Source organism: Podarcis raffonei, chromosome 13 (assembly GCF_027172205.1).
Source record: "Podarcis raffonei isolate rPodRaf1 chromosome 13, rPodRaf1.pri, whole genome shotgun sequence".
Lineage (NCBI taxonomy): Eukaryota > Metazoa > Chordata > Lepidosauria > Squamata > Lacertidae > Podarcis > Podarcis raffonei.
Window position 1 is genome coordinate 362,436 of NC_070614.1, and position 24,538 is coordinate 386,973.

General features: G+C 45.7%; 1 protein-coding gene across 4 annotated transcripts in view; it reads right to left on the reverse strand.

The window, feature by feature from the left end:
* The window catches only part of LOC128400774 (beta-adrenergic receptor kinase 2), a 146,036-nt gene that overhangs the window by 32,380 nt on the left and 89,118 nt on the right, over nt 1-24,538 (reverse strand). For all 4 annotated transcript variants that reach the window (XM_053363252.1, XM_053363254.1, XM_053363253.1 and 1 more), the window contains exons 6-10: nt 13,932-13,993; nt 12,354-12,405; nt 10,892-10,983; nt 9,965-10,064; nt 1,615-1,693 (exon numbers count right to left, since the gene is read on the reverse strand). In XM_053363252.1, coding sequence (XP_053219227.1) covers nt 1,615-1,693; nt 9,965-10,064; nt 10,892-10,983; nt 12,354-12,405; nt 13,932-13,993 — 385 coding nt within the window. The remainder of the gene's footprint in view (nt 1-1,614; nt 1,694-9,964; nt 10,065-10,891; nt 10,984-12,353; nt 12,406-13,931; nt 13,994-24,538) is intronic.

Sequence of the window (24,538 nt, forward strand, 5' to 3'; positions counted from 1 at the left end):
GCAAAAACATGGTTACAAAGCACAGATCCACAGGGATTCTCAGGATTTTTGCATTGGGCTACCCCAAACTCACCATCAGATCACATGTCTGTGGCCACAGCATGAGGCACAAAAATGATACATCCACTGTTTCATTCAGAATTTTTTCCCCTTGTTTTCCTCCTCTAAAAATGATGTGCGTGTTATGGTCAGGTGCGTGTTATAGAGCAAAAAATACGGTAATTAGGAAATCATTAATGAGGGTGTGGGAGAGATATAAAGATTTAATAGAACAAAAGACACCTTGGTGGCTCTCACCAATTGAAGCTTTGCTGCTCAAGCCACTTGGAAAGAAAGGGAAGTGGCTTACATATAGTGATTTACTGAAAGAACAAGAAGGAAAATGGAAACTAAAAGAGTATGAGGAAATAAAAGATCATTTTCAGAGTTGGCTACACTATAGGCAATTACATAAGATGTATAAAGAAGATAACAAGAAAGGATTTAGTTATACTACTTCTAGATTTCAAAAGGAAGTCATAGAAGGGAAAATGAAGTTGCTGAAGGATGCATATAGTATTCTGCTAGAATGGGAAACAAAAGATGAAGATGGGCACAAGATATAGGGCATAATATACAATTTGAAGACTGGGAAAATTGTGGAAAACAGATTTAAAATTTACAGACTGTTCTCTTTTGAAAGAAAATTATATGAAAATGATGTACATGATGTATCACACCAGTACAGATAGCAAAAATGTATAAAACTGGGTCAAATATATGTTGGAAATGTAAAGGAAAGGAAGGTACCTTTTACCATATGTGGTGGGAATGCAGAGAAATTATTTTTTTTGGGGAAATGATATACGAGTTGAAGAAAATGTTTAAAATGACATTTGTAAAAAAAACAGAAGCATTTTTGTTAGGGATTGTTAGACAAGACCTGCCAAGAAAAGTAAAGAATTTTTTTATGTATGCAATGACGGCGGCAAGAGTCTTGAGAGCACAAGGATGGACAAATGAGGAAACCCCAACAAAAGAACAGTGGCAAGAGAAATTAATGAACTATGCAGAACTGGCGAAACTGACATGTAAATTGCGAGATAAAGACAACTGTGACTTTAAAGAAGAATGGGAACCTTTTACAGTCTATTTAAAAAACCAACAAAATGAACTGGACTCCTTGGCAGGTTTTGAATAAACATACACAAATTTATTGGGTTAATATGGAGGGTAGATAATATAAGGATGTATAGAATTTTATAATATGCAGAGAACAATATGAGATGAGAAATCAGAGAGAGGAGCTGAGGGAAGCCCTGGGGGGGAGGGAGGGGGGTTTGTTGGGGAGGTGGGAGGGAGAAAAATGGGAGGGGAAAAAACAATGAAGATGATTTGTATTGTTGATTTGTTATGTTGAATTTGTTAATAATTTTGTTTTAAAAAAGAACACTGCAATGGCCTTGCTGGATCTGACCCTGTTTCCAACACTGGCAAGCAGAGCGGGGAGGTGAAAGCCCATGACTGTCCTCCATTTGCAAATGGAGGGACTGGCCTCTATTTGCAAAGCTCAGAACTTGGCATAGCAATCTGTGCATATTCCCACCCCAAGATCTCCCACTTGATCTTCCTTACCGTTCATCAGGTCCAGAATGAAGCACAGCTTGTCAGGGGTGTGGAAGGCGTAAGTCATGCACACAATGAAAGGGCAGTCCTGGGGCGGGAGAGAAAGCAAAGGGTTTCTGTCAAGCAAGATACTGCCTTCCTGGCCCCTCCTGGATCCAGCAGGTAGGCACAAGGTACAAGTTTATGGTTTGCTTTTGGTACTAAGAAGCAGCAAACCTTTGCAAGACCAAACAGCCTCTGAAAGAGTTGGATGCTGTGCTGCCTTGTCCTGATTCTTGCCTAAAAGCATCCTTAGTTCACAGAACCATAGAACTGTAGAGTTGGGAGGGACCCTGAGGGTCATCTAGCCCAAACTCCTGCATTACAGGAACCACAGCTAAAGCATCTAGGACAGGTGGCCATCCAACCTGTTTAAAAACCTCTAAGGAAAGGGAGTCCACCACCTTCTCAGTCTGTTCCACTGTCAAATGGCTCTTACCCACAGTAAGTTATTCCTGAAGTTCAGTTGGAATCTTCTTTCTTGACATTTGAATCCCTTGGTTTGCTTCCTGCCCTCTGGAGCAGCAGAAAACAAGCTTGCTCCATCTTCCATATGACAACCCTTTAGATATTTGAAGATCAAGACCTCCCAGTCTTCTCCTCTCCAGGCCAACTTCCCCCTAAGTTCAAGGGGGAAGAAGAGCTGGCCAGACCTGGGACCTGCCACCAACTGACATCCTCCAGTCCTAGTCCCAGCCCCCTGATCATCCTACATGTGCCCCCAAGTTTGCCGCATAACTGCTTTGAAAAGGAGGTGGAGGCTGAGACCCCACCCTTTACAGGCAAGCCATACTTTGACCATCACCTCTAGGCAGGCCAGGTTGCAGCCTCATGGGAACCAGCTGCTGACTCCCAGTAGGTGCCTGCTCATCGTGGCTGTCTGCTGTGGGGAGACTGCATCGTAATTCCCCAAAGACTCTGTCAACGCCTCCTGGAGGCTCTGCGTGCTGGCCACCCGGGAATCGTCAAAATGAAGGCATTGGCTCGGTGTTATGTCTGGTGCCCTAACATGGACGATGCCATTACTGCCTGGGTTTCCGCCTGTCAAGCGTGCCAAGAATCAAGGCCTGCGCCACTGGCAGCTAAGGGACACACCTGGGAGACGCCCAAGACACCCTGGTTGAGGGTGCACATCGATCTGGCCTGATGACAGGTGCCCTCCAGCTTTCATAATCCCTGGTCGTTGGCCATGCTGGCTGCTGGGGATGCTTGCTGGGAACTGGAATCCAAAATCAACTGGTGGGTACCAGGCTGGTAAAAGATGCCATAGGAGACACAGATGCCTGCACTGAGGGAGGACAACCAGGCAAAAGCATTTGAGAGGGGGCAGGTAGCGGGGCTTGGTGGCTCTTGCAAGGCTCCTGGGCAGCTTCTGGACAACTATGTCCCAGCAAGGAAATCCAAGTTCACAAGATTTTTTGAATTATTAGCTGGCTCTCAACAAACTCTCAGTCTTTGTTTTCCCCCATGGAACGACAAGACCAGCAGTGGAATATGAGAAGCTTGGCTCAGACCCATGACCCACTGTCCATTTAGTTTTCAGATGTACAGTCCACCTCAGAAAGCCTGGCTTATGGATTCGTAGAATCACAGAATTGTAGAGTTGGAAGGGACCTGATGGTCATCTAGACCAACCCCCTGCAACGCAGGAATCTCAACTGCAGGTTTGTATCATAACACACACCTTAGTCCACTGTTTCACACAGTAACTAACCAGCAACTGGTGTTCAGAGATAGCTGGAGGTTCCACTTAGTCATCACTGTTATTAGACTTTTCCACCATGAATTGGTCTAACAATCCCCTCCCCATTTTAAAATTCCTCTAAGCTGGCAGCCATCATGACATCTTTTGGCAGTGAGTCTCATCAATCAATTATACATTCAACCTCCTTCATAAGATCATTGTGAGGATAAAATTATGTGAAGCAAAATAGAGATCCCCACCCTGGTGCCTAGGGATAAGAGGGGACAGAAATATAAATGAAGCATAAAGTAAAAGTCTCCACACATTCCCTCAACTTCCCAATACAAATATAGGTAGCAGGTCTGAAGTTTCTCTGAAGGGCTTGTGTACTCCTATATAAGATCATAACTCTCCTGAAACTCAATGGATCCCTTACAGGAAGGACTCAGTGGCAGAGAACATCAGAAGAGCCTGGCTGTTGGATCGGTCCAATGGCCCATGTAGGCCAGCATCTTGATCTCATAGTGGCCGATCAGATGCCCTAATAGGAAGCCCGCAAGCAGGACCCAAACACAAGGGCACCCTCCCCTCCTACAGTTCCCATCATTTGATATCAGAAGCATTACTGCTTCAACCAGTGGAGGCCCAGCATGGCCACCACGGCTACTAGCCATTGATAGCCTCCTCCTCCTCCTCCTCCATGAATGTATCTAATGCTCTTTCAAAGCCATCCAAGTTGGTGGCCACCTCTGACTCCTGTGGGAGTGAGTACTTTTTCAGAGCTGCCCTGAATCTTCCAATAATCTGCTTCATTGGATGTCCCTGAGTTCTAGTGTTATAAGAGAAGGAGAAAAACTTTTCTGTATCCACTGTCTCTTCTTACTCAGCTCTTCTCTAAACTAAAAAGTCCCAAATGCTGCAACTTTTGCACACAGTGGAGATGCTCCATCCCCTTGATGATTCCTGTTGCCCCTTTCTGAACCTTTCCCTGGAATCTCCAGATAGGGTTGAGAGAGACCTGGAACGCTGCTGCCAGAGTGGCAAACACTGAGCTGAATGGGTCAATGGCCTGACAGTATCAGGCAGCTTCCTAAGTTTCCGGCCCAGATAAATAACGTGCTATGAATTAGGGTACCAAAGTGACAGTAGGCCCATCTGCCCACAAACCTCATTTGTTTCACTCAGCAGGCCTTCTCTGGGACCTCTTTGCTGGGCTGGGGGGCGGGTAGTGCTTCATCTGTGCACACAAAGACTTCTCTCCACCATTCAATATTTTTTCTCTTTCTTTCCTCCTTTGGTCAAATCACCCCATTGCAAACCTCTCCTTCTCTGATTTGCTGCAGCTGACAAAGTAGTTTGCTTTCCAAGGAGTGATATATTTGGCAACTGAGTCCCAGATGTTGGGCTCCCCCCACCCCTTCACCAGCATCGTGAGGCACAGAGGAGCCTGTGACAAGGCACCTGGTGGGTCCTGGACTTATTTCTCGGCTTGCTCAGATAAGCCCCACTGCATGGACAGGGGAATGAAAGTCAGGAGAGAGGAGCTGAACAAAGGCTGGCAGGCCTGGCAAAGGAGCTGAGCCACTAAACAATACATGGCATGACCCCAGGAGCCAGTCAGAGCATCTGGAGGGCACAGACTGGCTCTAAAGCATTGCAAAGGAAGACACCCCAGCCAAGGTCAATATCATTATTGTTTCTTCAATTTATTAGTTTCCCAACAACTTGCACTTAAAAACACAGACATAAACATGTTACACCATAGTAAGGTGGGGTGAGGGGAATCAAATAAAACATGAACATTTTGTACAACACACAAAAAGTGAATTTCAGAAATAGACTTGAAAGAGAAGTTGCTGAATTACAACTTATTAATTAACTGAAAACTATTGGATTCTTGTCTCATGACATATGCTAAAGCTATTTTTTGTTTCATCTGCATACTATCCCTTGCTTTTTCCTGTAGCACTAATTGCAGTCATTAACAGTCGTCAACAGGTTTATCATACCCATTGAGTCAATCACCCATCTCCTACGACCCTTCTGAGAAAACCCCCACCCCACTATATATAAGGGTCTAGTGACTTCTGTTTCAGTGTATCTGAAGAAGTGTGCATGCACACGAAAGCTTATACCAAGAACAAACTTAGTTGGTCTCTAAAGTGCTACTGGAAATTTTTTTGATTTATTTCGACTGTGTCAGACCAACACAGCTATCTACCTTACAGGGTTCTTGGGATGAAAGGAGTGGGGGGGAACCATGTATGCCAGCTTGAAGCTCCTTGGAGGAAAAGGTGGGATAGAAATGCAATACATACATACATACATACATACATACATACATAATGAACACATACATACAAAATCATTACATACCGTATTTTTCGCTCCATAAGACGCACTTTTTTCTTCCTAAAAAGTAAGGGGAAATGTCTGTGCGTCTTATGGAGCGGATGCGTGGTCCCTGGAGCCGAATTGCCCAGGGGCAAAAAGCAGATCATGCTTCTTCTTTTTTTGAAAGAGGGAAGTGGGTGTTGAAACAAAGCCGCTGATTGCAAGCGATCAAGTGATTGGTAGCGAGATAAGGGACGCTAGCAAGAAAGGAGGCTGCCTGGGAGGGGGGAGGTAAATACAGCAAACTTACAAGGAGAGGAGACAGGAAGACTAAATAAATGAGGAGAGAAATTAGAAGAAAAGGAGGAGCAAAAAACTGCTCCAGCTAAGAAAAAGACACTAAGGCAAACAAGAGGGAGAGGAAGCAGCTGATTGGTAGGATCGGGAGAGAGATAAGGGACGCTAGTGGAGGTAAAAGCCCATGGATCCACAAGATTTTTACATTGGGTCACCCCAAAATCATGCATCCACTGTTTCCTGGAGCTGCAATGGTGCAAAAATGTGGTTACAAAGCACGGATCCGCATGGATCCTCAGAATTTTTACATTGGGTCAGCCCAAATTCACCATCAGATCACAAAGCATGTCGATGGCTACAGCCTGCACCAAAAAAACCACGCACTCACTGTTTCGTGGGGCTGCAATGGCACAAAAACATGGTTACAAAGCACGGATCCCCATGGATTCTCAGGATTTTTGCATTGGGCTACCCCAAACTCACCATCATATCACATGTCTGTGGCCACAGCATGAACCACAAAAATCATACATCCACTGTTTTGTTCAGAATAGATTTTTTATTGTTTTCCTCCTCTAAAAACTAGGTGCGTCTTATGGTCAGGTGCATCTTATGGAGCAAAAATACGGTACATTCTATCAAGCAGTGGCAAAGCAGCTTTGGCAACCATACAAGAGTGTGCTCTCACATAAAATGGTCAAAGGCTGCCTCTTGCCACCAGGAAGCTGCCCTCATAGTTCTTAAGGAGGGTGACAAAGCAAATGATAGACTCTCACCACATGGACACTTAGAGCCTTGCTACAGGGCGCACACACCTCTGGCTGAAGTGCTCTTTTTTCCTTTTCTTTTTTGCCTGCAAAAGCTCAAAGGACAGTCGGGCCATTTCAGTCCTTAGGCCATCTGGAGGAAACCAGGCCCTGGGGATCCCAGTAAGGTCCACTCCTTCCCTTGGGATGCTATTTGCTTTGCCATATTCAACCCCCACATGATGGCATTCTTCATCCACTGTCAGAGCCAGCATGCCTCTCTCTGTATACCAGTTGCAAAGAACCACCAGTGGGGAGGCTGCTGCTGCTGCACTTGTGTCCCACTTGCAGGCTTCCCAGAAGAAGTATCTGGGTGGCCTCTGCGAGAACAGGATGCGGGATCTCGTGTTTTGCACAATTTGTATACGGTGTTTGTTTGATAATGTGTGGTTTGCTATGCCTAATAAAGGATTGACTTTAAAAAACAAACCAGGATGCTTGACTAGATGGGCCCCCTTTGGCCTGATCCAGCTACAGGGCTCTTCTTACGTTCTTATTCACTATCCTAGTTTCATTTTCCAGCAGACTCATTTTTATAGATCAGGAAATTGTGAATTCATTTGGAACAGAGTCACTGAGAACAAAAAAATAATAATCAACTTCTCTGCCAGCATCCCCAGTAACTATGGCAATCAGAGCTACTTTTGGCTTGACGTAACAAGGTTATTTTTCTCTGAAGATGCTGCCACTTTGATGTGTGTTTCCTAATCAGCCCAGAAAGGAGAATTTTGTGCTGTGTGTGCACTTGACATGTGTATCTTTTTAGCTTTGTTATGTGACAGGAGAAACACTGGGTCACAACCACAGGAAAGGACGGAGCTGATATAAAACAAGAAATTCGCCTCTCCAAATGCTGGTAAGCCAACTGGATCCTGAAGATAAATGGAAAGATCTCTATCCGCTGCTGCATATCATGGCTGTAGAGTCATTCAGTGTATAAAGTCCTTTATGATAGCACTGAGGGGTTGAAGAAGAGTCCTGCTGGATCAAAGCAACAGGATCATAATGTCATAAAACTTCAAAGTTGGAAGGGTCATCGAGACTAACTCCATGCAATGCAGAAATCACAGCTAAAGAATCTTACAGGAGGACATCCAACCTTTGTTTAAAAATCTCCAAAGAAGGAGAGTCCACCAACTTCCAAGAGAATCGGTTCCACTGTCAAAACGGCTCTTAGCATCAGAACGTTCTTCCTAATGTTCAGTCGGAATCTCCTCTCTTCTAATTTGAATCCATTGGTTCAAGTCCTACCTCCTGGAGCAGCAGAAAACAAGCTTGTTCCGTCTTCCATGTGATAGTCCTCCAGGTATTTCAGATGCCTCCACGAAGCCCACAAGCAAGGTCAGAAAGCAACTCCCTGGCCACTGGTGTGCAGAAACACACTGCCTCTGGGTAGGGAGGTTCCATATGGACAGCATTTCATAGATTGGCCTAAAGTCATCTAAGCTACTACATAGTGTGGTGCTGGCTGTGCTGGAATTTGCCTTATACCAAGTCAAATGATTGGTCCAGTGAGCTCAGTACTGTTAACGATGATTGGCCAGGATTTCAGGTAGGAATCATTCCCAGCACTACCTCAGCTCTGGAAATTCAAGGGGCTGGGATTTGTGTCCAAATCAGATTCCCTCTGCCACTGAGCTACGTGCAGCCCTTCCCCAAAGCCACCAACTTAGATAGTTTTGAAAGGGGTGCAAGGCAAATCCACAGAGGAGGATAAGGCTGCCTGGTGGCAGCATCTTACCTCCAGTATGGGTGGGAAGCTCCAGTTCCAGGTGGGAAGTCTCTGGGTCCCAAGTGCTGGGGAGAACAAATAAGGGGGATGCTGTTGCAGTTATGTGTTGCCTGCACACTTCTTGGAGGCATGTGGGTGACTCCTGGGAAGATAGGCCTAGATGGGCCTTTGGTCTGATCCAGCTGCAGGACTCTGATGTACGCTGGTGGCCATCACCACAACTCATGACAATCAATTCCACAAATTTATTAGGTGCTGTCTTTCTTCATTTCCTCCTGAATCTCCCACCAAACTACTTTTTGGATGACCTCTTGGGGGACAGAGAAAAGCTTTCCACTTTCTTTACCCCATGCCTACTTTCACAAACCTCCTTAATGACCTTCCTCAGGAACCTTTTTCCTTAAGTGCTTTAGCTTTTTTGCATCAGGAAGGTGTTCCTGCTCCAACAACCATTTCGGTTGCCATTTTCTGTACTTCTTCCAGCTCTATAATATCCTTGCTTGAGACAGGCTGGCCAAAGCTGAGCATCAGGCACATTGTTGTTGTTGTTGTTGTTGTTGTTGTTGTTGTTGTTGTTGTTGTTATTTATATACCGCCCTATACCGGGAGGTCTCAGGGCAGTTTATGCCCTCCAGATGCTGTTGAACTCCAATGCCCATCAGTCCCAAAAGCCAGAGGTCAAGGGCAGTGGGCAGGAGAGCGCATCCTGTTTCACCGCCTGAGGCAAAATGGGAAGGGGCTGCCCTGCCAATCCCTCCTTTACCTGGGTGATGCGGCAGTGACTGCAAAGCAATGATGGCTAGTTCTGGTGAGATCTCATGGGGCAAATGAATGCTCACACAGCTCTCGGTGGAAGGTACCACTCCTGATGTTCTGCCACCCAAGGCAGCTGCTTTGGCCCACCGCATGGGCAGGCCGGCGCTGGCATTGAGAGTTGGAGCCCACTAGTATCTGGGGCTTCAGGTTGGGGAAGACTGCTGTAAACCACGATTCAAATGTGGCCACACAACAGACTATTGTAGCCAGACTGACTTTGGCTTAACATGACAAGGACTTCCTCATACTTTCATGTCTTGTTCTGTTCATCCATTTAGTCACCAACCCAAATTCAAGGGCCTCTGGAAAGCACCTGCTGGTATCTTTCAGCTGAAGGTTGACCCCTATTTTGGCAGTGACAACTCACAACACAAGGGAGCATTTGTTTATATGGCTGCAGAATACCTCCAGGAATCCACTGGTTGAATTTATATCCTAAACCTCATTGGGTAGTGATCCTAGAGTGAGTTACAGTAAAACCAAAATGCCACTGTTAAAGCAACAAATACAAATGTAAAAATTACAAGCATGCAACACCCAGTCTGCCCTGTGGTGGAATTTCCCAATATTATTATTATTGTTGTTGTTGTTGTTGTTGTTGTTGTTGTTGTTGTTGTTAAGAGAATGAGCAAAGAGTCAGAACATACTTACACCTGTACTGACGAGCGACAGCATGATCCTTTCATTCAAGGCTAAAGTCTCCCCTTGCTTCATCTTGATTCTCTTCTTATCCAAGCATTTCATTGCATACCTGAAAATTGTAACTTGTTGAGAAAGGGGCTTTAACAGAGCATTCAATTTTCATCATTTTCAACTGGTAGTTTGAAGGCAGAAAAGTAAGTAAACTGGGAGTTCAGGAGGAGGTTCAGGGAATGCTGCCATAGGCAAGGTCCACCTTTCTGGTCCCACAAGAAGAGATGCTGCTCCACTGAGTTACAATTCCTCTGCTTCAATTATCCCACCTCTATTGCTTGTGAGTTTTGGCTTATGTCACGCTACAGTAGCCTTCCCCAATCTGGTGTAATTCTCATCACCTAAGGGATGCTTTCTCAAGAGGCCATTGTTCTCGCCCAACAACAGTCTGGAAAACAGAAATGCATTTTGCAAGAGGTGATCCAGCCCCTTTGGAAAGGGACCAGAGCCCATAGCAAAATCCAGACTGCCTAAGCAGCAAGGACAGTTTGGGGTGGGGGTACCTGCTCAGACAAAACTTGACATTCACATATAGATATGCTGCACCCATACACTGGGTTAAGGGTGAAAATAGCATTCACTGGCACAATTTAGAAGGAAATTGTTTAGATGAATAAAGCAGTGGATAAAAGCATGTCAACTGTACCTCAGTTAAAATGTGATAAGCCCACTGGGGGCCAATGAAGCTTCAATGGGTCATCACTCCCCACTCCTCAGACACACCTTGCTGCTGGCTTTTTCAGGTGGAAAGGGCATCCCACTTAGCAGCCAAAGTGGAGAACCACAGCAATTAAACACACAGCACTGCAATGCCCCTCACGTTGATTGTTCTGTTACTTGGGGATTTTATATGGATGCATTACAAATATAAACAAAGTTACTTACATCTTCCCTGTGTCTGCTTTCCGGCAGCCATAAACTTCTCCGAAACCCCCTCGCCCGATGATCCGGTGGACACTGAAGTCATTCATGGTCAGCTGGGGATGGAAGAGGTGAAAATGAACATTTGCTTGTGCTGACCAGCACACATGCCTCCTTGCAAGCACCCACCTGCCTCCAAAAACAACTCAGGCTAATGTGTCACAACAAACTGGTTGGCTCCTTTTGCTTTTCATGGATTTGGTGCAATTTAAGGATGAAATGGAATCCTATTCCTTGCAAAGCAGTGGTGCACTCTGGAAATCAGGGAATCAATAGGGGACACATGAAAGGAGACAATGCCCAAATTATAAGGAATTGAAGGCAGAAGAGATTTTGTGGGTTTCAGGGCAAATGTGAGGGCACTACTGAGGAATGTTCATTTAAACTAGGGGCCTGCAGAATAAGTGCTCCAAATGAAACCTTGAGACAAAGTCAGCTAATTAGAGCTTGGTGCTAATAGCACTAAGGTTTGATCCTCGTGTGGGATAGCTGCATATTCCTGCATTGAAGGGGGTTGGACTGGATGATCCTCAGGGTCCCTTCCAACTCTACGATTCTGATTCTATGAAATAAGTCCAAAGCAGAGCTTAAATCAAACTGTCAAGGATAGTCTCAAAATCTCAGAATGCTTTCATTGCGCACTTGAAGCAACAGGCTGCCTCTGAGCATGTGCCAAGTGCCTTTCTTCACCATGGAGAAACCACATCATGCAGAACCCAGAATGCCAACCTTTGTACTGGGCCTTGCGCCAGCAGGACCCCCAGACTCATCTATAAAGAAATACAGGTGGCCTTTTTGGGACAAAGGGTGGAACATAAATCAATCAAAGTTAGAAAGCAAACTGTGAAGGCAATGTTCTAAAAGCAAAAACAGAAAAGCTGCTTTTGCTAAGAACACCCAATCTCAGTGTTGTTAAGTAAACAGCAGAGTGAATGCTGACCATCCCCATCTGGGATTTGAGAGGGGGGCTTCCCAGAGGTGGGGGGCGGGGCAGGGACAGGGGAAGATTGTTGTTGCTGCTAGCCTGAAGCTGGGTGGAGAAAGATAGTCTGCTTATTCATGGGGGCACTCAAAAGTAAGTCTCTTGAAATAAATTAGACTTCCTTCCTTTTGAGAAAAAAGTTGACATTGCAATGCCTTCCTCTACTCAATTTTCTATATCCCCCACTCAGTCACTATAGGTGTATGTGTTTCATCACCGGGCTGTTATCTATTAACATACTGTAAACATAAAACAAAAATGTGTTCCTGCTCAAGACAAGTGCCTTTGTCTTGCTCATATCAAAATACATATAAGCCCAGTGTTCTCTGAAAGAATTTCACAAATTGCTTGGAGGTCCCCCAGAAACTAGGCAGTGCTCCAGATCCACCTCATCCCTGCCCCTATTTTTAGAAAATGCACCCACCCACCCCTGCAATTACTTACATGAATGTTTAGCTCTACATTTTTCCACTGACAAAATCTAGTAAACTTATCACTGCAAAAGAGAAGAAAAGAAAGAAAAAAGAATGTGCATTACGGTGATGAAAACTGTGCACTTGATGATTTATGAAAAGTAAAAACTATATTTAACATTTTTAAAGCTCTGTTGAAGAGCAAACCTTCAGTGAACAGATGTTAATTAAATACAGTTCTATAGCAATACATGGTTTATGATGCTTCTGACAACATTCCAGTAAAAATGCCTCCATATTTCTTATTTCTGTAAGACTCAATCGTATTTTTTTTTAAAATTTAAAAAATCTCCAATCATATCCTGAGAAAAGTAATTAATCTCTGCATTTTAGAGCTCTATAAAATAATTAAGGAATCACATAGGTGTCATTATCATATGCTGCCAGGGAATTTTGTTTTTTTCTAAAAGTTAAATGACTGTTTATTTCCAAAGTAGACCCCTGAAAGATCACATTGTATAATGATCTTTGTTCTCATATATAATTTAGTGATTTCATCTGCTACATTTGGGAGTAAAATCTCTGAGGTGCAAGTCCTTTTGTTAAAGCAAACAGAATTAAGAACATAGGAAAGGATCTTTTAGCATCTACCTTCCAGCACACCGAGGGCCAGTACTCAGAAGCTCATTTTGCAAGACCTTAGGTCTAATCCAGTGATGGCCAAACTTGGCCCTCCAGCTGTTTTGGGACTACAATTCCCATTATCCCTGACCACTGGTCCTGTTAGCTAGGGATGATGGGAATTGTAGTCCCAAAACAGCTGGAGGGCCAAGTTTGGCCATCACTGGAATCTATCAACACAGCTCAGGTTCAACAAAATTGTCTCAGCTAGCAACCAGAACCAGGCATGTGGTGTGCTGTTCAGCAGCAGCACCTGCATGTTGGAACTCTTTCTTAGATAGCTCTGCCAAGCCATTTGCTCACCAAAGCTTTCCCTAACTAGGCATGTCCCTGCTGCTTTCCTGTTTATTAAAAACAGTAAAACTCTAATGAGAACATTTTCATACTACTACTTATGTTGTTTTGCAGCGGCTGAGCTGGGTTTGCTGCACTGCAAAGAATTTCGTAATGCGGCTCAGCTCTTCTGCAAGATTTGCAGCTCTTTTTATTTACTAATAAAAATAGAAAATGAAAATAAAGCAACTTAATTAACCAAGTAGATAAAATCAGCTGTAAATCTTGCAGAAGAGCTGAGCCACATTATAAAATGCTTGCTGAGTGAAAATCCAGCTCAGCTCCTGCAAAGCGTATCTAATTGCCAAGCACAGCAGAGTGAAGAACACCTTCCATGATCAGAGGAAACATCAGGAGAGTAGACTTTGAAGCTGAATGGAAGGAAGATAGCTGCCTTCTGCTTAGACTAGAAGAGTGGGCAGGTCCATGTACAAGGCACAGACTCTTAAAGGCACAGACTCATTACCATTCTAGCACATTCAATGCACCTGGATGCAGTTTGCAAAATGGCTTGTGTCTGCTCCTTCCTACTAGCCATCCCAATGCCAATCCTTCAGCAACTGGCCATGTGACAAACATGCAATCAGATTCATACCTTTCTAGAAACATTTGGAAGGTTTTTCCTCTGAGGCTGTCACAAATTTCTTCTATGTAGGGCTAGAGGTGGAAACAAACATTTATTGTATTTGAGGCAGTGGCCTTTACTTGTAATAATACTTGCAAAGTGCCTAATGAAACATTTAAAAATCCCTAACAGGAGTGAAAAAGCTTCAATAAACTAAGCAGCAGAAACAAGAAAAAGGTGGTAACAAAATTCAGCAGAAGGCCTCGTCTGCAAATAAAGTCCCTAAAGCAAAAACCTTCCTAAGGATGTAAGAGCCCAGCTGCCAGATGAGGCCAATGGGGCCCCCTCTAGTCCAGCCTGTCCTCACAGTGCCCAACCAGGCACCCATAGGAAACCCACCAGCAGGACTCCAGCACAAGAGTGATCCCTGCTCCTGTGGTTCCCAGCAACAGTCTTTACCTGTCAGAGACGACAGAGGGAGCTGAACCCCTAGCAGGGAATCGGATAACATTTGGGCCATTGGACAGAAGCTTCTAATGAGAGTATTAAAGTACAGCCGTGATCATAGAGAAGATGGTCCCTTAAAGATGCCCTCACATTGCTTCAGAAGAGGAAGCCCCAAAATACCATTCATCTTGTGATAAGCTGTAGATTGTTTTCAAGAAGCTATTTCCTGTAGGGTCAGTAGTTAGGAGGCATATTGGGGAACAGCACATTTCAACTTGACATAAGGAAAATGTCACCACATTCCTTGCTTTGAACAAAGTGGCAATACTTGATCACAGAATTGTAGAGCTGGAAGGGACCCTGAGGGTCATCTAGTCTAACCCCTGCAATGCACAAATCTCAACTATAGCATCCAGGACAGATGGCCAGTCCACCTCTGCTTAAAAGCACCAAGGAAGGAAAGTCTACAACCTGCCAAGGGCGACCGTTCCTGCCAAACAGCTCTTACTGTCAGAAAGTTTTTTCTGAATGTTTAGTTGAAATCTCCTTTCTTGTAACTAGAAGCCACTGGTTTGAGTCCTACCCTCTAGAGCAGGAGAAAACAAGCTTGCTCCCTCTTCCATGTGACAACCCTTAAGATACATGAAGATGGCCATTAGATCTCCCCTCAGTCTCCTCTTTTCCAGGTTAGAAAACCCAGCTTCCTCAACCCTTCCTCATAAGTTTTTGTGTGCACACCCTCCTCCCCAGGTGCCAGGCCCAGATAAATAAGACACAGTACAGCATAGGTATTGTTAAGTTGTGGGCGAACATAGCAGACGACACAGCGATTTCTCCAGAGCAGCTCTTTATTTGTAAGCTGGACAGAACTGAACAGCAAACAGCTCAGCCGGCCTGCTTTTATAGGCAGCTGGCTGTCAACATTGTAGCAACAACAACCCAGGGTTTCCCGCCTAAAATAACTGACGTGGACCTGAGTGAAAACTATCTACAGTATCCCCCTGCTGGCCCAGGGTGAGAACTTCAGTACATAACACCCCTCCCCACCGAGATAAGGCGTTAGTTACAATCGTAACGGTTTCCTTATATACAGCACTACACGTAATGGTTCAATTAGGCACAAAAGCATATCGGTTACATTTCCCATACTTAGACCAACAGTGATACATGTCCAACAACATAGTTCTTTAAATAAGTTGGGCGCTTGGAAACTCTACCAGACCGCCGGGGACTGGTAGCCAAGTCCGGGGGGCCACACAATTCTTGCTGAGGCTGTGGTGCGACCCTAGGTGGTGTTGAAACCAAATCCCCTGGATCCGCTGCTGTGGGTGGAGCCTCCGCAAGTGGAGTGGTCTGAGTCTGTGGTAAGTCTGGCAGACCCTCTGAAGCGGCTTGGTTCGGCTCCACGCTGGCAGTTTGTGAGGGAGGTGTAGGTGGAGCCTCGCCATCTGTAAGTGTCTCTTCTGGAGCCACAAGCGCAGTTCGGGGCACCACGGTAGTGTCCAAGTCCCCAACCCTGCGCCTAAGCTGGTCTATGTGCCGGCGCCACAAGCGTCCCTCTTCGAGTGCCACCTGGTACGAGCGAGGTCCAGTGACTCCCACTACTGTGGCTGGCACCCAAGGAATGTCCCCCACATAGTTCCGGGCAAAGACCTGGTTTCCTGGAACAAATGACCGTGGCGCGTTGGCACAGCCTGGGTGTTCGGCCACAGCAAAGTCCGGGTGCAGCCGGTCGAGCGGTGACCTGAGGCGGCGGCCCATAAGCAGTTCAGCAGGACTCCGCCCTGTGGCCGCATGAGGGGTGATGTGTTGCACGAACAAGTATTTGGCGACCCGCTCGTGCCAGTCTCCCCGGTCCAGGCGCGCCAGTTGCTTCTTTTGCCGAGCGCACCATTCTCTCCGCTTGCTCGTTGCTGGATGGATGAAAGGGTGCCGTTAGGGCATGGAGGATGCCCGGTCCCAAAAGATACCGCTCAAAAGTGCCTGACGTGAACTGCGGTCCGTTGTCGGAGACAAGGACATCAGGACACCCATGTGTCGCAAACAGGCCTCGCAGCAGCCGGATGACGGCCTCGGTAGTGGTGGAGGGCGCGCCTGGACCGTGCAGCCATTTGGAATAGGCGTCCACCACTACCATAAAGGTCTGGCCGTGAAAGGGGCCAGCCAGATCGATGTGCACCCTCGACCAGGGTGTCTTTGGCGTCTCCCAGGTGTGTCCCTTAGCTGCCGGTGGTGCAGGCCTCGACTCTTGGCACGCTTGACAGGCGGACACCCAGGCAGTGATGGCATCGTCCATGTTAGGGCACCAGACGTAACACCGAGCCAATGCCTTCATTTTGACGATTCCCGGGTGGCCAACGTGCAGAGCCTCCAGGACGCATTGACGGAGTCCCTGGGGAATCACGACGCAGTCTCCCCACAGCAGACAGCCGCGATGAGCCGATAGTTCATGTTGTCTGGTTGCGAAGGGCTGGAACTCCGATGCAAAAGGCCCTTGTGGCCACCCCCTCCACACCCAGTTGAGCACCCAGCTGATGGTGAGATCCTGGGCAGATGTGGAGGCCACAGTGGCAGCCGATACAGGCGCTGCCGGAAGATCCTCAATCAGGAGGAGCGATGAAGCTAGAGCCGGGTCTTCCACAAACGCTGGAAGAGGGCAACGGCCGAGGGCGTCGGCATGGCCCATCGATTTCCCTGGGCGATGGATGAGCAGGTAGTGGTAGGCAGCCAGGAAAACAGTCCATTGCAGCATGCGTGGCAAGAGGACCGGTGGAGTTGGACGATCACCGGCGAGGAGGCCCAGGAGCGGCTTGTGGTCAGTGATGAGGTCAAAAGTCCTGCCATAGAGGTATTCATGGAACCTCTTCACTCCAGCCACAAGTGCCAGTGCCTCCTTGTCGAGCTGGCTGTAATTCTGTTCCGTCGGAGATAGCGTCCTGGAAAAGTAGGCGAGCGGTGCTTCTCTTCCGTCTGGAAAACGGTGACTAAGGACAGCGCCAATGCCAAAAGGTGAGGCGTCGCAGGCAAGGACCAGCGGCTTGGATTCACTGTACTGTACCAGCACACGGTCCAATGAAAGGAGAGCCTTGACCACGTTGAAGGCCGCCGTCTCCTGATGACCCCAGGACCAAGGCGTCTTTGTGCTGAGGAGTCGGTGAAGAGGCTCAGCCACCGTGGCTTTGTGGGGCAGGAACATGTTATAAAAGTTCAGCAGCCCCAGGAACGCCTGCAACTCCATCTTGTTCTTTGGGATGGGGGCCTACTGGATAGCGCAGATCTTGGATGTGGTCGGGTGAAGGCCGGAGGCGTCGATAAGATAGCCCAGGAACTCTACCTGTGGAACGGCGATCTGGCACTTCTCCCTCTTTACCTTGAGCCCAGCCTCTTGGAACCTGGTCAGCACGGCACGGAGGCACTCGAACAGCTGCTGGTGTGAGTCTGCGGACACCAAGACGTCATCAAAATATGGTACCACGCCCAGAAGCCCTTGCAGGAGACGCTCCATAAGGCTTTGGAAGATGCCAGGAGCCATACTCACCCCGAACTGCAACCGGCGGCAACGGAATGCCCCTCGGTGGGTGACGATCGTCTGGGCTTCAGCAGTGGCATCACCGACGGGCAGTTGTTGATAGGCTTGGGCAAGGTCCAGCTTAGCAAAGACCTTACCCTCACCCAGGGAATGCAGCACGTGCTGGACAACAGGAACCGGATAAGCGTGCTGCTGAAGTGCCTTGTTGATCGTGCACTTGTAGTCAGCGCAGATTCTCACCGACCCGTATGGCTTGACAGGCGTGACGATGGGGGTTTCCCACTTGGCGTGGTCAACCGGCTCCAAAACTCCTTGGGCGATCAGCTTGTCCAGTTGTTCATCCACCTTAGCCTTGAGAGCAAAGGGAACCCGGCGTGGCTTTAGCTTGATGGGGGCGACGTGTATATTGCCCCAAAGTGCCGTCAAAAACCTCGGCAAAGTCTTTGACCAGACCCTCAGTCTCTGCGTTAGAGATGCAGTTGATGCCAGTGACTTCCAGGCCGAGGGCATCAAACCAGTCTAGCCCTAGGAGGCTTGGCCGCTGACCTTCGACCACCACCAACTGGAGCAGGCCCGAAAAATCCTTGAAGGCGATCCGGAACCGGCCAACGCCTACCATGGGAATGTCGTTTCCCTGGTAGTCTCTCAGGTGTACGCGGTGAGAGTCGAGTTGCCTTTTGGACACTCTGGGTACCAGTCTTTTGATGGTGCTCCAAGACACGATGGACAGGGCAGACCCGGTGTCGATCTCCATGTCACATGGAGCTCCTTCAATGAGCACCGTGACGCTCAGCTTGCATCGCGTAGGTGAGTCGGTTTGGCCAATTGTGGTTCCAGACGGGCAGCGGCAGTTGGTGAGAGCGAAACAGCTTTCCTTGGCAGACTGGAGTGAAGGCTTGAACTTGCGAGTCGGTGAAGGAGGGGTGTCAGACGGAGCCGATCGGCAGACCTTAGCGATGTGGCCCCTTCTGGAACACTTCCTACAGATGGCGTCTCTGAATCGACACTTGGCACGGGAATGGTTCCCTCCGCAGCCGGCACATTCCGGTTGGCCCTTGGACTTCTGTTGGAACTTCCTGCACTCCCGCTTTGTCTGGTGCACGTCATCGTCTTCACTGGAGGATGCCTCATCACTGCTGGCCTCTTCATGATGCACTGGAACTGGCTTCCTAGCAAGACGCGGGCTGCTGGACTTGCGGATCTCCTGGGCGGAGCGTTCAGCAGCTTCTGAGGCCACAGCCTCCTCAATGGCTTTCTGTAGCGTGAGGTCTGGCTTGGCAAGGAGACGCCGTTGCAGATGGATGTCCCGGACCCTGCAGACGATTCGATCCATCAGGGCATCGTCTAAGTCTTGGAACTCGCAGTGCATTGCAGCCTGTCGCAGGGCGGTGGTGTAGTTGTTGATTGACTCCCCCTCTGCCTGGTTCCGGTGATAGAACGCATGGCGGGCAGCAATCTTGGACGGCTTTGGTGCGTAGTGGTTGCGGAGCTTCTCTTGGATCGCGTCCCACGGTGTTGCCTGGACTGCTTCAGGTGCAACCAATGCTCGGACCGTCTCAAACACCTCAGGCCCACAGAGGCTGAGGAATAGGCCCCGCTTACGCTCCTGTGATACTTGCGTCAGCTCGTTGGCTTGGAGGTAGCAGTCGAACCGAGCGAGGTAGGAGTCCCATGATTCAGAGGCTGGCGCAAACGGCGGTAGAGGCACAAGTGAAGCCATGATTCCGATGCCGGCGTGAAGGGCGATGGATGGAACACCGTGCTCTAGCCAGAACAGTCAGCTCTGAATTGGTTCTGTTCAGTGATTTCGCTCAGTGATTCAGCTCAGTGATTCAGCTCTGCTCAGAGGGTGGCTGCATCTGGCTGTGCTCTGATGTCCATCGATCCCATCCTCGTCGCCAGTGTTAAGTTGTGGGCGAACATAGCAGACGACACAGCGATTTCTCCAGAGCAGCTCTTTATTTGTAAGCTGGACAGACTGAACGGCAAACAGCTCAGCTGGCCTGCTTTTATAGGCAGCCGGCTGTCAACATTGTAGCAACAACAACCCAGGGTTTCCCGCCTAAAATAACTGACGTGGACCTGAGTGAAAACTATCTACAGTATCCCCCTGCTGGCCCAGGGTGAGAACTTCAGTACATAACAGGTATGGGATTAAAATAGGCCACAACTTTATTAATTTCAGATGTAGGAAAACCTTGGCTTAGGCATTGGGCATGTATCCCTCTCAGCCCCCAGTTGCGGTCTGAGGCAAAGCAGGGACAGACAGGAATTTAGGGGGACACTGCAAAATGTGCGTTTACGCAGCTTGTCCCCCTTTCTGTTCTGGGAGTTTGATCATACACCAAGCGCTGATGGTCAGTGACTCTAAAGAGGCCCTGTTAACACCATTGCATGAGGGGTGTGTTACGCTACCCTCCCATTCTGTTGATGGACTAAAGGATTCTACCCAAGGCCTAAAACCGTGAAATTGCGGTCTCGCCACAAGATCCCTACAGCTGAAAAAACCTAACTAATGTCCGCAATCCAGCCTTCAAGACCCTGCCTCACGTCCCACAACAACAGGTCATTCCCTGTCGAGGTCAAATGCATGCCATCAGGAAGGAACAAATCTGGACTGTCAGCCTTAATGTCCATGTGTTTGATGGAGTGACCACCAATACACCAAATAGCATTGCGGATTGCCCTGTTAATTTTAGCATCGCGTAGTTGATGCATAAAGACTTCCCTGCCCCTCTCTATTGTAAAAAATAATAAAAAATAATTATTGAGGAGAATCGATGCCATTTGGGTATCAAAAGATTAAAGATTAGGAAAGTGGAAATTCATTCAAAAACAATATCAGATCATAATCCAATTACGTTAAAATAAAAGAAGGAAGAAAAATAAGAAGACGGAGAATCAATGAAAATTTACTAAATGATGAGAAAATAGTGGGAAAGGCAAGGGTGACCCTAAAAGAATATTTTGAGAACAATCTAAATCAGGGAACTGATATAAATATGGGATGGGATGCAAGCGAGGCAGTAATTCAAGGCTCCTTCATCCAACAAAATATAATCCAAAGAGAGAGATAACAGAAAATGGAGAAACTCTTGAAGAAGGTAAGAGAAAATGAAAATGAATTGGTTAAAAATCCAAAGAAGGAAATAGCAAAACAAAATATTAAGATATTACAGATGCAGCTCTCCATGATTTTGAATTATGAAATAGAACAAAAGATAAAAATATTAAGACTTTTTTTGTTAATTTGCTAACAAGCCAGGTAGACTGCTTGCATGGCAAATAAAGAAAAAACAAAAAGAGAGAATAATAGAGAAATTAATACAAGAAGGAAAGATAACAGAAGAACCCAAAGAAATATTATTGGAAGTTATATCAAGCAGAAGAGAAGAGATGAAAAAAAATTTTAGCACAGAATTATAACAAGTGAACAAAATCAACCAATTAAATCTGCCAATAACTATGATGGAGGTGCAACAATCAATTTCAAAAGCAAAGACAGGGAAATCTCCAGGCACAGACGGTTTATCTGCAGCATATTATAAGAAATTAGAAGATATACTGTCAGAACCAATGAAAGCAGTCATGAATGGAATTTTTTAAAAAGGGGAAATATCAAAATCATGGGAAGAAGCCTTCATCACTTTGATACCCAAACAAGGAACGGTTCCAACGTCAACCAAAAATTATAACCTATATCATTATTAAATAACGATTACAAAATATTTACTGACATACTGGCTAATAGATTACAAAGAGTACTTAATGAAATTATACACAAGGATCAAGCTGGCTTTCTACCAGGCAGGCATATGTACAATAATATGAGAAATATAATAGATATTTTAGAATATTTGGAAGCCAGAACTGACCAAAAAGCAATTCTGATGCTGGTAGATGCCGAAAAGGCTTTTGACAACATCTCCTGGATTTTTATTGGGTGGGTGGGGGGAGAATAGAAGCTATGGGATTCGGGGGAAATTACAACAGGGGCATTTAGGCAATATATAGAGATCAGAGAGCAAAGCTGATATTGAACAACAAAATAACACAGGAATTTAAGATAAGTAAGGGGAGCAGAGAAGGATGCCCCCTTCACCCTTATTGTTCATCATGGTGCTAGAATTGCTAGCGATCGCTATAAGAAAAGACCAAGATGTAAAAGTATAACAGTGGGGGGGAATCACATAAGATAAAGACTTCTGCGGATGACCTGATACTAACTACCGAAAACCCGGAGGAAAGTGTACCAAAAATAATAGAAAGAATCCTCGAATTTGGAAAGGCGAACTAATATCAGTGTACTGGAAGAAGCAAAGATCACCAGCGTTGAAGCAATGATTCTTCAACATCAGCTTCGTTGGACTGGTCATGTTGTGCGGATGCCTGATGATCATCTTCCAAAGCAACTACTTTATTCCGAACTTAAAAATGGAAAGCGTAATGCTGGTGGTCAACAAGAGAGGTTTAAAGACTGTCTCAAGGCAAATCTAAAAAAAATGCTGTATAAACACTGACAGCTGGGAAACACTGGCCTACGAGCACTCCAGTTGGAGAACAGCCTTTACCAAAGTGGTCTTGGGCTTTGAAGACACTCGAACTCAGGATGCAAGAGAGAAACGTGCTAAGAGGAAGGCATGCTTGGCAAATCCACACCGTGATCAACTCCTGCCCGGAAACCAATCTCCCCACTGTGGAATCACATGTGGATCCAGAATTGGCCTCCACAGTCATCTACGGACTCATTGTTAAAACCGTGTTTATGGAAGACAATCTTACTCGGCTACGAGTGATCACCAAAGAAGAAGAAGTTAGCAAAGAATATGTCTATACAAGAAAAAGAAGAATTACAAACAATTTCAGGACTAAAGATAGTAAATAAGGCTAAATATCTGGGAATTTGGTTGACAAACAAAAATACTAATCTATTTAATGATAATAATTTGGAAATTTGGAAAGAAATTAAAAAGGATCTGGATATTTGGAATAGGTTAAAATTATCATTCAGTGGTATCAGTAGTAAAAATGAACATGCTTCCCAAAATGATGTTCTTATTTCAAATGATACCAGTAATTGGAGGGATAGGTTGTTTTAAACTATGGCAAAAAGATTTATCAAGATTCATTTGGCAGTATAAAAAACCAAGAATCAAACACAAATTATTAATGGATAGTAAAAATAGAGGTGGATTGGCATTACCTGATTTGAATTTGTATTATGATTTGGTCTGTCTAAACTGGCTAAATGTGTGGATTGTATTACAGACTGCAGACATTGGATTTATAGGTGGCACTGTGGGTTAAACCACAGAGCCTAGGACTTGTCGATCAGAAGGTTGGCGTTTCGAATCCCCGTAACGGGGTGAGCTCCTGTTGCTCGGTCCCTGCTCCTGCCAACCTAGCAGTTCGAAAGCACCTCAAAGTACAAGTAGATAAATAGGTAAAGGTTTACCTTCCGGCGGGAAGGTAAAAGGCGTTTCCATGCGCTGCTCTGGTTCGCCAGAAGCGGCTTAGTCATGCTGGCCACATGACCCGGAAGCTGTACGCCGGCTCCCTCGGCCAATAAAACGAGATGAGCGCCGCAACCCCAGAGTCAGCCACGACTGGACCTAATGGTCAGGGGTCCCTTTACCTTTATGGGTGGCATGCATATTTAGGACATGAGAAGGTGAAAGTCCACAGAGGATTTCTTAAGCATATTGTAAGAAAATCACTATGCTGAGCGTGGCAAAAAATAAAGATCTTTTAGAACCCAAAACACGCCAGTGGCTCTCACCATTGGAGGTGATAGCAGTGAAAAGGAAGAATATGGAACCAAAATGGGTTACATATAAGGATTTGTTAGAAGAAAATAACAAATTGAAGCTGAAAAAATATGCGGAAATAAAACATCACCTGACAGGGTGGATTCAATATCATCAATTAAATGAGGTGTTCAAAATACTGTAGATAACTAAAAAGGATTTGCAAAAGAAGTCCCAATATTAGATAAATAATTATTACAAAATAAGAAAAAAGTAATCTCTAGAATATATGGAATTTTATTAGAATGGAAGGTTAAAGATGAGCAAGTAAAGGAAGTAATGATTAAATGGGCAATGGATATAGGTAAACCTATTCAATTATCATCATGGGAAAAATTATGGAATGAGAATTGGAGATTTACGGCTTGTGATGTCATAAAGGAAAATTTTCTAAAGATGTTTTATAGATGGTACATAACACCAAGCAAAATATTCAAAATGTATAAAACAAAAGCCAAAATGTGTTGGAGGTGTAACCAAGCAGAGGGGACGCTGTGGACCTATAATAAAATTAAGAGCTTCTGGGATATGGTATATGAAGAGCTGAAGAAAATATTTAAACAAACCTTTATTTAAAAAACCCAGAAGCTTTTCTGCTGGGCATATTAGACTCCAACTTTCCAATAGAATATTCCTGTATGCAACATTGGCAGTGAGAATCTTAATTGCAAAAAATTGGAAAAAGATAGTACCAATAAAAAAAGAGCGGCAAGATAAATTATTTGATTACCTTGAATTGGCCAAAATGACAAATTCAATTAGGGCACAATCTAAACAAAAATTCCAAAATGAATGGGGAATATATAGAGATTATCTAAAAAAGCAGTGTCCTAAAATCAATACCTGGACTTGCT